Raw genomic sequence first — 14,887 nt, 5'->3', positions numbered from 1 at the left:
CGGGAGATGGGTGGGAGGCTCCCCCAGGTGTTTTGGCGGGTTTCCGGACACGTGCGCCTCTCGTCCTCCCCGCTTCCCCGCAGCCTGGGCAAAGCCCACCGCACCAGCTCACGGAGCAGCCGAGCCGCCTGCGACGCTGCTCACCTCCGTCCCCGTAGGTCTCCACGCCGTACCCGTCCTGCAGCCCGTTACTCCAGGTACCCTCGTAGCGAGCGGGGGTGCACAGGCTCTGCCGGACCCCGTAGCGCCCCTTGAAACCATGTGACCACTCCCCCCGGTACATCCACTTGCCCTTCGTCTCCACCCCCAGCCCGTGCCGCTTGCCCTGAGCCCAGTAGCCCTGGTAGGTGTTGCCGCTGGGCCAGGTGTAGCCTCCAGCCACCTCGAAGCCGTGCGACCAGGAGCCCGAGTACTCGCCCTGGCCCTTGGGCCCCGTGCAGATGCCATGCCCGTGCGCCTTGCCCTCCTCCCAGCCGCCGCAGTAGGTGCCGCCATCGTCGAAGTCGAACCTTCCGCCCGTCATTCGGGGGGCAGCCCCGGCGCGCTCCCCTCGGGGGCACGGACGCGGGCAGAGCTGGGCACCGCAGGGTGTAGCTCGGGGATGGGGGCCCGGCGGGCGAGCTCACGACAGCGCCCCGGGCAGCTCGCGCCGCCGCTCGGCTCCAGTCCGACGCCGCCCCCGTCCTCCCCTCTTCTTTCGCCGCCGCCGCCACCGCCGCCTTCCTCCTCCTCCTCCTCCGCCTCCTTCCCCGCCGCCGCCGGGGCCAGCGCCGCGCGCGAGAGGACAGCCCAGGCTCCGGAACAGACCTTCAGCTGCTCCCGCCCGCCCACGTGAGCCGGGCGCCACCCCGCGCCCGCCCCTTGTCCCCTCCCCGGGCGCCGAGGCCCGGCCCCGCGGCGCTCCGGCCCCACCCGGCCCTGCCCCCAGCCCCGGGAGCCAACGCTTCCCCCGCGGGCGGGCGGGCGCGGGGAGCGGTTGGCGCGCGTGTGTTCGCGCAGTGGGATGCCGGTGGGAGGGAGAGTGTACCCAGGGACGCGCGCGAATCCCTGCCGGTAGACGAAGGCGCGGCTGCATGTGTGGGGGCAGCTCGCGGGCTGCGGAGCCTCCTGTGTTTGTGTTTGGGGTTTATCAAGTGGTTAAGCTCCTGTAAGTGCGACCACGTGTGTGTTGAGGGAAAACTCCTGTATGCGTGTTTGTCTGCATGGGGTTTGTAGTTGCATTTTTTTCCGGCATTCCAACTTGTGTACTGTTGCATTTGTCATGCTCAGCTGTCATCATGAATTAACATCTCCTAGATATATGTGTGCGTGTGATATAAATCTCTGGTAGCCTAGATATAATTGTGCAGAATGTTCTTTTACACCTACCCATTTCTAAGCACATGTGTTTGCATTTATTTAATGAAGATACAGGGGGAGAGCAATGTAATTTGAAAAAGCACAGATTAAATCGGTCAGCTTTTCATTTGTGATAAGGAACAGGATGGTTTTAATCTATCTTTGCAGGGGTATGTGCAATTTCCTTTCATATCAGAGCCCCTAATGCCTCATTTGTTCTTCTGACAACTTAGAAATTCTTTAGCCAAGAGCTATGTACCCAACAGGCAGACTGCTCAGTCCGTGGATATTGTGTAAATGTCTGGAATGTACACCTGCTACCTCTCCCCTGGTATCCACAGTTTAACAAAGTAAATAGAAGATCTCAAGGAGGAATATGGTAAGTAAAACACTGCTCTAAACTTACAAAAAGCCAGTGACCTAAAAAACTGGGGACAGGTGTCAGCTGATCTACTTTCCAGCTACAACACTGTTTTGTTGAATTCAATTTAGACAACTCTTTTAAATTTGAAAACCTCTATTTCACCATCCGCCAAATGGGAATGACAAGATTTGTTTTTCTCTTCCTATGTGAGATATTAACTTGAGTATGTCGTGGTACTGTTCAAAGCCAAGAATTAGAGATTTGGTAATAGGCAAGTTGAATCAGTATAGACTCCGCATTGGTCCCAACGACCAAAGTACTTACGGGAGACACCTTTCTGTGGTTCATAGTCCCGGGGTCTGAGGTTGCCTCTGGAGGACACTGCTTTGCGGGTTATTCATGACATTTCTTAGGCTGAGAGGCTTTTGGATATCAAGGGAGCACCGGAGGCTGCCAAATTTCTCTCAGTAGGTATTTGATAATCAGAAAAAAATGATCTGATGTCAGGATAGGGAGCAGGGAAAGAATAGACTCAACTATGCAGAAAAAGGAACAGAAATTGACCTTGATTGGCTCTATCTCAGGACTGGAGCTGGTCCTTCCTGCTTCTCTGGCTGAAATACTGGAAGAAAAATCTCCGTTTACACAGAACCAAATCACCAAAGAGAATTAGAAACCCTCACCCATGGCACTGCCTGCAGAGTTGCCAGGAATAGTGCTTACCCTAGTGGCCTGAAATAATTACGCATCTTGCTCAGCATCTTGTCCTGGACTAGGGATTGATTTAGGCCACTGGGAAAACGAGGGCCCAGGTCTTTGCTGCTGAACCACAATTCCATTTCTCTACTATGGGATATGCCAGGATCAGGAGCTAGCATAGATGGACACATTGCCATCAATTTTGGGGGTTCTATTTGGTATGAAAAACAGTGGTTGCTCAAACCCAACATGTTTTTCCTCTTTCTAAACTGGCTTTTTTCATGAAGTAACCTTTGTTCTTTCCGTTTTTCTTTCTTTCTTTCTTTAAATCTATACTTGTATGTGTTAGGATCCATATATGAATATTTCAGGGTTAGGTTTTTGTTTGCAAGCACAGTGGAAACTTTTTTTTTCTTTCCTTAATGAGCTCTCACTGCAAATGATAGATTTTCTGAAACAAACTAGCGCAGAGAAAGTGTCTGGCTTCTGTGATGGATGTTTAGTCCATCTGTGGTGGATAGACAAAGGGCGAGGATACACATAACATTTGGATAGAATGTAGAGGTTTGGGGAACCAAAAAGATAGGGCCATTTATCTCTTAATCTATCTCTTGCTATCCATAGTAGATATCATCCTTGGAAGGCACCTTCATTAAAAGAAGAAGATATCGGATACACCAAACATCTAATACAAAATTTCATCTAATCGTAATCCTAACCTGAGTCTGCCATTAGCTTTCTTCATGGAAGAAAATTAGTATTGAGTTTTGGTAGCTTCTAGAACTTTTTGCAAAGCAGCCACTCAAGCCATGCTTCCATTTGCCTGCTGCCATCACAGTGGAATGTTTCCCCAATCACACTGATCTGTTCATTCATTTAAGTGTTCAGGTTCAATAGCAATGGTGGGAGAAGACTGAGAAAGAGAATGAGGAGGAGGAAGAGGTGCTGAAGATGATGGCAGAGCAGGTAGTAGGCAGTGGAATAATGTTGCAATTCACCAGTCAGAGTTAGTCATGTCCTTATTTTCCCTCTCACTCTGAACCTTTGCCCTGGATAAGGGGGAGTTGAATTTAGCTTTAAGGAGGGATTAGTAAGAAGAGAATGTGAATGTTGGTTTGACAGGTGGGGTGGGGGAGGCCACTGGAGCCCAGGGGCTGACAACCACTGGAGCAGTTTCTTTTTCCCCATGCTCAAAACTCAGCTAGTCTAGGCTTCCAGTCGCCCAAATTTTGTAACCAAATGTAAGCGTTTGAGTGTAAACGTTTAGTAGCAACCTCTGGTGAGGATGTTTTGTTTAGAACTTAGTATTTTCTAATGAAGGCGTGTTTAAAATTGTATCGGTGACTTCATTTTATTTACATATTAGAATTAATTATTGAAATACTTGATTAAAATTTACAAATGACGGAAGCTAATCTGTAGGTGTTTATTGTCTAAAGTGTGTTTGTTGCTTCAAGGTGTGTTTATAAAAGCACATACAATTTAAATTACTGGATTAAGTAAATCGAAATGATTATTATTTTTTTTATATTTTATTTATTTATTCAACAGAGAGAGAGATCACAAGTAGGCAGAGAGGCAGGCAGAGAGAGAGAGAGAGAGAGAGAGGAGGGGAAGCAGGCTTCCCGCTGAGCAGAGAGCCCAATGTGGGGCTCAATCCCAGGACCCTGGGATCATGACCTGAGCCGAAGGCAGAGGCTTAACCAACTGAGCCACCCAGGCGCCCCAATAGAAATGATTATTACTAGCATATTTGTAATAAAGCATTCGTAATGATTTAAGAAGTTCATCCACGATAAATAAAAAGAAATATGGTCATAAGCTTTGCAGATTACTTGATTTCAAAAGAAGAAGAAAATCCCCAAATTAATGGTCTTCACAATTTAGAAGGCATATTAGATGCCAGATTCAGTGCTCAGTTCTTTAAATGCATTAATTCATTTAAATCTCATGATAATGGGATTAATACTAGTATTATAACCCTTTTACAAAGAAGAAAATTAGGTTTAAGACACTCATGTGCCCAATATCATTCCAGGTAGAAACGGTCCATCTGGGATTCCAACCAGGTGTGTCTGACTCTGGAGGTGTTTCTCTTATTACTGTCCTTTATTGGAACAAGGATGAGAGCTTTCAGATGGGAGAAGAAAGCAGCCTGGGTGGAGAACAGGCAGGGCTGGTGAAGGTGAATTTTATTTCTTACTTTTTAGAGTAGCTGGCCACATGAATGGTGATGTTACGGTCTAGAATTAAAGAAATGGAGAAAGAAGAGTAAATTAGAGAGGTGGGAAGTTAGGTTCACTCGGGAGAAGAAAATCCAGCAATATATCCCAGAGAAGATGCCCAGAAGGCAGTTGGGTAATGCAGGTTGAAAACTAGAAATAAATTATTCAATAAGTAAATAATCCTTGATTTTCTCCTCTCTCTGGCAGCTGCTCAGTAGCGCTTCTTTGGAGACTTGCATGGTGCACTCACTCCCCTGTGGTCCACTCTCGTCTCCTACTCTATAAGTCCCTCCCCCATGTGCATCCAGGACTGGTGGCTCATGCTCTCTTTGCCCCACGCACTATCCCCTGTCATTGTCCTGAGCAGGTTCATCCTGCTTCACAAGCTGTTGTCTTTCCCAGTGCCATGACCTTAATCTTAAAGTCCTCAGATGCAGCCTGGACCTTACTTGGACCAAGACATGAGCCAACTCTGAAAACTGGAAATTTACAATCCTACTCTTTGGCAACACTCTCTGGTCTTTCCCATTCAGGAAAAAGCCATTGATTTGCCAAAGTCTCTACTCCTTCAATATGTTCTTAGCCCTTCCCAGCCTGAAGGCCCTATCATACTGTGTTTTCCATAGTGACTTCCTGGTGCCCACCCCATCTCCAACCTCATTCCCTGCTCCTAGGAAGCCCCTTCTGGAGGCAATCACCTCATGTACCAGTTGCCATTGTGAACCCTGGGGACAAGACTCAGGTCAATCCCTCCACACATACACAGCAGATCTCTTCCCAGCCAACTTCCAGATGCCTGTCACCTGAGCCCTGCTCAGCCCCAGCTCTTTCCAACTGAGCAGAGGCCTTGTCTTCTCCCTCAAGAGGAGGAGAGCTAACTCAGGAACATCTTCCCTCTTTCTTCCTCTCTCCAAAGCTTATCACTGGTTCTCATTTTCTTCCTTTCCCCACCCACTCCATCCCAGAGGAAAATATATTCTTTTTCCTCTCCTTGTTCTGGGTAATTCCTTCTCTCATTTGAATATGTTGTAATTTCTCTTCTTCCATCCAACGACCATGCTCGTGTCTTCCACATAAAAACGGTCCTAATTTCTTGGTCCTGTTTTCACCTCACGTCCTCTGTCTGTTCTTCCCAAAACTGCTGACCTCCTTGAAAGTGTACTATATTCGTATAACATATATATTAAAGTATCATGCATATATATCATATACATTCACATATCCCCCCTCTCATTCTCATGCCGCTCGATTTGAGTTCTATCCTCACTAGTCTGGTGAAGCTTATCTAGCCAGGAGGGACCTTCTAGATGACAGATATAAGGGCATCTCTTCAGTTTTTTTTTTTTAAGATAATATTTTAAAGATTTTATTTATTTATTTGTCAGAGAGAGAGAGAGAGCAAGCATGCGCACGCACATACGGGCAGGAGGACCAGCAGACAGAGCAAGAAGCAGGCTTCCTCCTGAGCAGGGAGCCCGATGCAGAACTTTATCTCAGAACCCTGGGATCATGACCTGAACTGAAGGCAGATACTTAACCGAATGAGCCACCCAAGCACCCCGTCTCTTCAGTGTCTATCAAGCTAGTGGCGGCTGTGAATTTGAAACTTGGGAGCAGGTCTCTCCCTCAGCTTCTGAAAAACCCATGTCATTTGCCTCTGCTCGCTCTCCCGTCACTCCAGCCATCTCATTCCCTGTGTGTTCTTCTTATCCCTTTCTAGTCTCCTTGATTTTAGGCTGGCTTTTGTGTTCTAAGCATCAGCTTCTTGGTACCGGGATTTTGTATAATTGCTGGATACTTGTTGGCTTACCTTTCACAAGTAGGCAATCCTGCCCTAGGGGCTAAGAGTCTAATTTAGAAATAGTCTAATTCAGATATAAAAACACCAGCTGAGCCTTTTTTAAGTCTCAAGGGCAGTGCTTTGGTTTCTTCCCATGACTTGTCCCTTGTGGCTCTTTGCCTGCTCTTCCTAACGGGCAGAGATCCACGTGGGCTTAGCATACATGTCCAAGGATGAGGCTCACAGAGGGTTTCAGGAAAGTTCTCACAATGACAAAGATAAAAACAGATTAAAGGGAGACTTAGAAGAGGCAGTAAGCTTGAAGACACAGGGTGGATGGCAGGTCTGTCCCAAGGCCCCAGGACCCAAAGCAAAACATGAAGTGTATGTGTACTTGTCTCTGTGTGTGTGTGTCTGTCTCTCCGCATGTATCCATGATTCCTGGGTTAGGTTTGGAGACGTGGAGAAATATAAGGCCCGGACCTTGCTCCTAAGGGTATAAAGTATCTCTAAAGAGGCAGGAGATGAAAAAAGAAAAATAATAAAAGGACAAGGGAGGCAGCTACAAGCAGTGAATAAGTGCCAAGTGTCCTAGGAGCTCAGAGGACAGAGGGATTTTTTTTTTTTTAAGATTTTATTTATTTGACAGAGAGAGTGATCACAAGCAGGCAGAGAGGCAGGCAGAGAGAGAGAGAGGAGGAAGCAGGCTTCCCGCTGAGCAGAGAGCCCGATGCGGGGCTTGATCCCAGGACCCTGAGATCATGACCTGAGCTGAAGGCAGAGGCTTAACCCACTGAGCCACCCAGGCGCCCCGGACAGAGGGATTTTGCCGGCTATGCTAGCCTATAGGAGTCCTGTGGGTAGAAGTGCTGTCTTTCCAGACGTCGATGCAGGAGGACCTTTTTGCATGAAGAGCCACCCTATAGAGGGAGGGAATGAAGGGAACGGGTGTCTGTGATTGTGAGACAGAGGAGACCTCCTGTGTGGACTCAAGACGACGGGTGCAGCTCTCTCGTGTGACATCGGAGGTCAGAGGACTTTATTCTGAACATGGGAAGTCACGGAGACAACTCAGCACTGGAAATAGCACAGTTGGGGGTGGCAAAGGAATATAAAAGCATATTTGAAAGTGTTGGTATTTTGGTAAAGTTTTTATTTAAATTCCTATGAGTTAACATGCAGTATAATATTGGTTTCAGGGGTACAATATCGTGATTCAACACTTCCGCACGTCACCCGGTACTCATAGGACTGTTGGTATGAAGATGTTAAAAGTTGTGCGAATGGATGAGCTAAGTTTTTTGTAACAAGTTGAATAAAGAAGGGAGGCACACAATTTGCTGAAAGCACAATTAAGGGGTAAGAAGCAGCTAAATGGATGATAGCTGAAGGAGAGGGCAAAAAATCAATTATTAGGCAGTAAAAGGAAAGTAAGGGGAATGAATAGTTCCAAGAGCTCTGGAATGGGATTTGAAGCAATAGTAATAGGAAAGGCTGTCCTCTGACTGACTGATACGGGGAGATGGGTTCTCTTTGCCAAGCGTTGCTACTCCAATCTACAGCCTACCTCAATGGGCACAACTTGAAGCCTCATTGGATTCTTCAGATGCTGACTGCATTCCAGATAAATCTTCAGTTCCTTGTCCTTTCCTTAAACATGCTCTAGCATTTTTAAAAAAGATTTTATTAATTTGACAGAGATCACAAGTAGGCAGAGAGGCAGGCAGAGAGAGAGGGGGAAGCAGGCCCCCTGCTGAGCAGAGACACCCCCCCCCCGATGCAGGGCTCGTTCCCAGGACCCCGAGACCATGACCTGAGCCGAAGGCAGAGGCTTTAACCCACTGAGCCACCCAGGTGTCCCCATGCTCTAGCATTTTTGCCACCTGTTGCATTTCATTTATTACTTTCACATGGCAAGCACTTCGTAAAGCTTATGGAGAAGTAGGAACACCTCATGGGGCGGCCATGTGGGGCACCACTCTGATCCCCCCTTAGAGAGACCCTGCAGTGAGAAGGGTACCTGGCAGCCAGTCTCCAGCTCCCGCAACCTCGAATCTGCTGCCGTATTCGCAAGGAGCCCTCATTCTGCCTGGGACACCTCCTCCAAAGTAAAAGTAAAAGACAAACTGCTGCATTGTCTGGCCTCTAATACAAAAAACACAGCCTTCTTGGGTCCCAGAAGCAGCAGAGATCACACTTAGAAACTGCTGCAGGCTCTATGATGAGTGCCATTGATGGAGGCTACTAGCTTTGAAAGGCTCAGAGCAGGAGACAGTTTTGTAGGAGTTGTGCTGCAAACAGCCCTGCCTCTTTGACCAGATGATCAGACAGATCCTTTCGTGTGGGTGTTTGGTGTCAGTGGTGAGGAAAGATACAATAGGGAGATTATGGCAAGCCCCAGTGGAAGAATCGCAATGCTATGGGGGCTCTGAAGCAAGGCTATTATCATCTGCAAAAGAGAACTCTCTTTTGAGAAATGGTTCCTTGGCAGAAAAGGAATGTTTGACCATAGGGCACCAAGAGGCCAGTCATCTAGAATTTCCCATTATAAGCTGGGTCTTGTTGAATCTACCAAGGCAAATTCAGAAGGACCCAAATCAGTCTATTGTAGGTTGGACATGGTGTATCCGGAATTAAGCTGAGTGGGAGCAGAGGGCATGATAAACTATCAGAACAGGTTGCCCAGACTCCCCATGTCTCCTAGTGTTGCACTAAGCACCCTTCCTTGGCTCTTACCTGTGGGGAGATTGAAGTTCCATACAACCAGCTGAAAAAGGAAGAGAAGCCTGTACTTGGTTTATAGATAGATAGGCACAGTATGTGGCAGAAGCTGAAAAGGAAGGGAGGCTGCACTTGGGAGTGGTCTTGAAAGCCTCTAGAGAGGGAAAATCTTCCTAAGGGACAGGTTGTGAGTGGTAAACCTGGTCATCTGCTTTGTATGGAAGAAAAAGTGGCATGAGGTAGAAATGTATGTAGATTTCTGGGTAATGGCCAACAACCTGACCATCTAGTCAGAGGCCTGGAATGAAAAGGACTGGAAGATTGTAGACATGGAGCTCTAGGATGGAGACATGGGAATGGGAGTGGCATGTGAAGAGTTTTGTGTTGCATGTCACTAAATTCCATGGGGAGGCACTGAAAACACAAGCAGACAAAAGGACTCAGCCAATTCATGTCAGCCATCCTTCCTTGCCAACCATCCCAGAACTGGAACAAGGGGCATGTGAACTTAGTGGCCTCAACAGCAGAGATGGAGGTTATCCATGGACTCACACTTATCAAGGTCAGTTTAGCAACTGCTGCCTCTGAATGTCCAGCCTGCCTGCAACTGACATTAGTCCTTGAGAATATCTTGGTGACTATATATTGGGCCCCTTCTAGCCTGGAAAAGCCAGTGGTTTATCCTGTCTTGGGATAGACACCTATTCTGGTATGCTCACAGAACCTCAGCCAGTATCACCATTATCCAAGAGCTTACAGGATACCTGATGCACAGGCATGGAATTTCACATAACATCATGAATGACCAGGGGACTTACTTCAGAATGAATGAGGTCCTAAAGTGAGCCCTGATCATGGAATCCATTCATTGGTCTTATTACATGCTGCATTGCATATTACATACAGCATGCCTCTAGCCCTTAGCTGTGAGGAGCCAGCCTCACAGAATGATGGAATGGTCTCCTAGAGGCACAGCTGAATTTCAGTTTGCTGGTAATAATCTGCAAAGATGGAGTCATGTCCTTCAGGACGAAGTATATTCACTAAATCAGCATTTGCGTAGCACTATATGCTCAGTAGGTTGAATGCATAGGTTTGGGAACTAAGAGGTAGAAGAAAGAATACCTCACTCAACATCATATCCAATGACCCATTCAAGGTCTTTGTTTTTCCTACCCGTGCAATTCTAGCCTCTGCGGGATCTCCAGTGCAGAAGTACTTTTGTAAAAGGACAAAATGAGAGTCCTGTTGTACTGCAAATTCTGAGCAGGAGGAGACTTCTACAATGGAGACAGAAGGGAATATGTGTTGGAACACAAGTGGTCCATTGGGTACTTCCCAGTACTCGCGGATCCCTTGTAACTGTGGATGCACGCATATGGCTTAGCAAGGTTTGGACCCTCCAGGAATGAAGGTTTGGGTCCCACCACAAGGTAAACCACCAAAACCTGCTGCTATGGTAGGTAGCTCAGGGTGAGGAGGATTTAGAACAGTGAGAGGAACAGGGAGAGATAATCATTCACAGCCCCAAGACCTACTACAGTCATTTGCCCCATTGACTTCCTTTTCCTAAGCTTTCCCTTAAGAAGAGAGCTCCCCAAATGTTCGTGGAGATGATGACTGTTGCGATGCAAGGAGAGGTGGTAGTGGTCATGGCTGTGTACTGCTCAGATCTTCCTTCAAGAGAACTTGCTGCGAGGAGGGAGATTGGTCAGCAGCCTCGAGCTGCTGAAAATTTGGATCACGGCGTTATCCATGCTGCGGCCATGCTCCACCTACACTGTCACTAGCCGATAACTGAGAACAGTGGGATGGCTATAGAGCTGGACATTCTTTCTCAACATAGCCTCTGCCAGACTGATATTTCCTGCGTTCCCTATTGATGGCTGAAACTTTCCAGGGCTACACTGCAATCTGAGACTTCTCTACCGAAGCCTGGTTCATTCCCTCTTTCCTTTCATGGGTTTTGGACCTACATGGTGACCTATAAGCTTTCCCTACCTACTTCTGCTTCTTCTGGCTTCTAACCTTCATGTATGTTCCCCCAGTAATTGTCTTGTATGTCTAATTCTGTCTCAGCATCTGCTTCTTAGAGGCCCTGAACTGACAGGTGAACTGATCACCCTGGTGATCTTTTAAAAATAAACACACAAACATGCACATGCACACACACATACACTTACTACAGGTGGGCCTTGGTCAAAGGAAAAGGAAGGTCTGACTCCAAGCTTAATAAAACTGAACTGAAATTCAGGTTTCATGGTCTTTAAAAAAGAATGAGGATGTTCTCTATGAACTGATATGGAAAAAATCCCCAAGACGTTTTAGCTGGAAAAAAGCAAAGTACAGAATAGTGTATGTAACATGCTGTATTTTTCTTTGTATGTGTGTAAAAATGTATACAGATACAGAGAAAAATAAAGGGAGGGGATGGCAGTCCTCCCTGAAGAGCATTTTGATTTGCTTTTATTTTGAAACTTGAGATTGTACTACCTATTGATAATCAAATTGCAATCAATCTTCGCATCTTAGCACGTTACCTGAAAAATCAATACTTTATATGTGATTTACTAGAATCATATACTCTAGCTGGCACATGATGCAGTAACGTGTATGGCTCTGATTGGACCTAATGAATTTTATGATCCTTAAAAACAGTGTCCCAAATGGAAAAAGACCGTCTGGGTAATCCAGATGGCATGAGTGATTTCTGACTCACCAACCAACTGAATAATTCATAGACTGTCTGCCATACTGGGGCAGAGTGGACATTTAGAAACCTCCAGTTGTATACTGGTGTGTCAGTCCTGCTGTGTTTGCTGCTCTGAAAAGTTTGCCACTTTTAGAAGGAAGTGTGCCCTGCCATTTTCTTCTTCAGTGTTACAGCCTATGCTAAGTTATGCCTTATTTCCACACCTCAGATCCATATTAAATATTCCTTTAGGACTGATACTTCATCAAAGTACAGGTAAGAATCCCTTGGTAAACATTTTCAAAAGATGCTTGTTTAGGTTCCACCCACCCCTAGCAAAATCTCTGAGGGAGGCCCCGTCGCATACATTCTGAGAGCTTTTCCATTATCCTAATGTATTTCTCTGATAAAGAAGAATTTTTGTAGGGCAATTTTCAAAACTCCCCTCATGGCAATTACCAGGAGATACTTGTGAAATATTCACACGTCCAGGTCTCTCCCTTGGTGAAGTCTGAATTAGTGGGTTTGAGTAGAGGCTCAGGAATCTGTATTTTTTTTTAAGATTTTATTTATTTATTTAAGAGAGAGAGAGTACAGGAGCAAGAGCGAGTCAGAGAGAAAGCGCACAAGCAGGGGGAACCAGAGGGGCAGGGAGAAGCAGATTCTCTACTGAGCAGGGAGCCTGACATGGAACTGGATCCCAGAACCCTGGGATCACGACCTGAGCCAAAGGCAGATGCTCAACTGACTGAGCCACCCAGGCATCCTAAGAATCTGTATTTTTAATAAATACTCAGAGCGTTCTTCAGGGAAGCATTATGGTAGAGTAATCCCTTCCTGTGGGCTGCCTTACAGCAAATCCATTGATAAAACAAATTCAATGTTCCCTGACACTAGAGATCCCAATATTAGTTCATCTTTCTTGCACGAATTCTCTTTCAGAATGCTTTGATAATTAAAAATAAGGGACGCCTGGGTGGCTCAGTTGGTTAAGCAGCTGCCTTCGGCTCAGGTCATGATCCCAGCGTCCTGGGATCGAGTCCCACATCGGGCTCCTTGCTTGGCGGGGAGCCTGCTTCTCCCTCTGCCTCTGCCTGCCATTCTGTCTGCCTGTGCTCGCTCGCCCTCCTCTCTCTCTGACAAATAAATAAAATCTTTAAAAAAATAATAATAATATTCTCCTCATCATTGTAAAAGCCAAATTCAAAAGCACTGTGTAAGAACATGTCTCCGGAGAAGTGTACAATAGATAGTGAGTAATTCTAAAATAAAGCAAGCCATTAATGGGGTGGCCTTGAAAACTAGACCTTAACAAAAATCTGATAACTCTAGACCAAATCAGCTGATGGACTTGTAAGGTTTTCATTCCCTCCCCAGCATCTCTGTAGCATTGACTCAGGGAGTTATGCTGTCTTTAGGGATCAGCCTGTCTCCTTCATCCATCTCAGAGAAGCAGCAGGACGCAGGGTCTGGGCTAAGCTGAGAAGGCCTGATGGTTAATATCTTCATTGGGCAATATCTGGCTTTAGAAATTGACCAATTCATGAATTTCCAGGGTTTAGAACGCTTCCAAGTCCTAGATGCATCTGATGGGAGGTTCTATGCCACCATCTTGTTCTTGAGGTATAGGATGGCCATGTTCCCCCTAACATATGTTACAAAAATTGAAGTCTTTAACATACAACAGGACCATTTTTATGGGAACCTTTAGTCACAGTATGGCTTAAAAACAAAATGACCAACACAGTCACAATCTACCAAATCACTAAAGGACATCAGAGGCCAATGCAATGCCAACCCATACTGTCAACATCATATAGTGTTGACAGTCACCGATGTCTCTATGGGGGAATAGCAAAGTGTCCCCAGCAAAGTGTCCCCAGCCCCAGCTCCTGAGGTTTCCAGACAGTTTAGAATTATAGCCTTAATCCTGCTGGCAAGTTTCATGTGGCCCTGGACTAGCTGGGCACTGTGGTGGCGGGACACACTGGCCTGCCCCCTCCTCACTCCTGATGATTGGCACCTGGGCTAGCTGGTTTTTCTGTCTGTCACTCCTGGGGGTTTAGAGCAGTGTTGAGACAGGAGGGGCTTAGGGTTAAACACACAGGAAGAAAATGTGTTGAGATGATCCTGGGACCATCTTTTTAATTTTTTTAAAAATCATTATGTTGGTTAAATGAGAAAAAGAAGAATCTACTTTATGAGAATATGGTTTGACAACTACTGAATCATACATATCTTAAGAGCCATCGTGTCCAAGCAATAACTGAATTTCACTAAAAAATCTGTAGCCTTTATAGTGACTCTCATACTGATTATAGTACATATTTTGTCTTTGATTAGAGTTTCAGGAGGCTGGCTGCATGCAAAGGCTGTTTTGGCTTGAGATTCTTTTTCCTTTCAAAGGCCAAAATGTATCATTGTCTTAAAAATTTAATCATTCTTTGGATTGTCCCATGTTAACATAATCCATTAATTAAAAGACTTTAAAATGTTTACAGTTGCTTAGTGATGTGAACGTAATCTTCAGTTGTTCCTTTTGCTCATTTACTCAGTACACACACACACACACACACACAGTGAGCGCCTTCTGAATGGAATGCCCTCTAATGGGTATGAAGTCATTAGTAACCTGCCCTCATGGAATGTGCAGTCCACTCAGGTGCAGTGGGTAGATACTAAGTCAATCTATCATTGAAAATTGCTGATTTATAGAAGAAAAAGTAGTATTATAGAAAGGAATATCAAGTGATACTTTTATTTAGATGGCAAGATCAGGAAAGGCCTCCCAACCATCCATCCATCCATCCATCCATCCACCTACCCATCCATCCATCCATCCATCCATCCATCCATCCCTCACTCCAACAGATACTGCCCAGGCACCTCTCTAACAAAGTGGCATTTGAGCTAAGCTCGGAAGGATGAGTAAGTTATAGCCTGGAAAATACGCAGGAGGTCAGCTGGAGAAGAGGAAGCAAGTGTGAGGTAGAAAAGAGCTTTCCACATAGAAGGAACTGAAATGCGACAATATGCTGAGGCTCACTGAGCAAGGGAGAAGATCTTGG

At 46.0% G+C, this 14,887-nt stretch overlaps 2 protein-coding genes across 6 annotated transcripts in view; one reads left to right on the top strand and one right to left on the bottom strand.

The window, feature by feature from the left end:
* The window catches only part of JPH1 (junctophilin 1), an 82,683-nt gene extending 81,910 nt beyond the window's left edge, over positions 1-773 (bottom strand). For all 4 annotated transcript variants that reach the window (XM_047724726.1, XM_047724727.1, XM_047724728.1 and 1 more), the window contains exon 1: positions 145-773. In XM_047724726.1, coding sequence (XP_047580682.1) covers positions 145-523 — 379 coding nt within the window. In that variant the 5' untranslated portion in view covers positions 524-773. The remainder of the gene's footprint in view (positions 1-144) is intronic.
* Positions 774-830: 57 nt separating this feature from the next.
* The window catches only part of GDAP1 (ganglioside induced differentiation associated protein 1), a 47,784-nt gene continuing 33,727 nt past the window's right edge, over positions 831-14,887 (top strand). Inside the window, exons 1-2 of one of the 2 annotated variants that reach the window (XM_047724730.1) lie at positions 831-1,147; positions 1,572-1,717. The gene's annotated coding sequence lies outside the window, so the exon portion shown is untranslated. The remainder of the gene's footprint in view (positions 1,148-1,571; positions 1,718-14,887) is intronic. The other variant, XM_047724731.1, reaches the window with a different exon arrangement.

Source organism: Lutra lutra, chromosome 4 (genome assembly GCF_902655055.1).
Source record: "Lutra lutra chromosome 4, mLutLut1.2, whole genome shotgun sequence".
Taxonomy (NCBI): domain Eukaryota; kingdom Metazoa; phylum Chordata; class Mammalia; order Carnivora; family Mustelidae; genus Lutra; species Lutra lutra.
The sequence above is the reverse complement of the archived record's forward strand: the minus strand, read 5'-3'. Positions and strand labels throughout refer to the sequence as shown.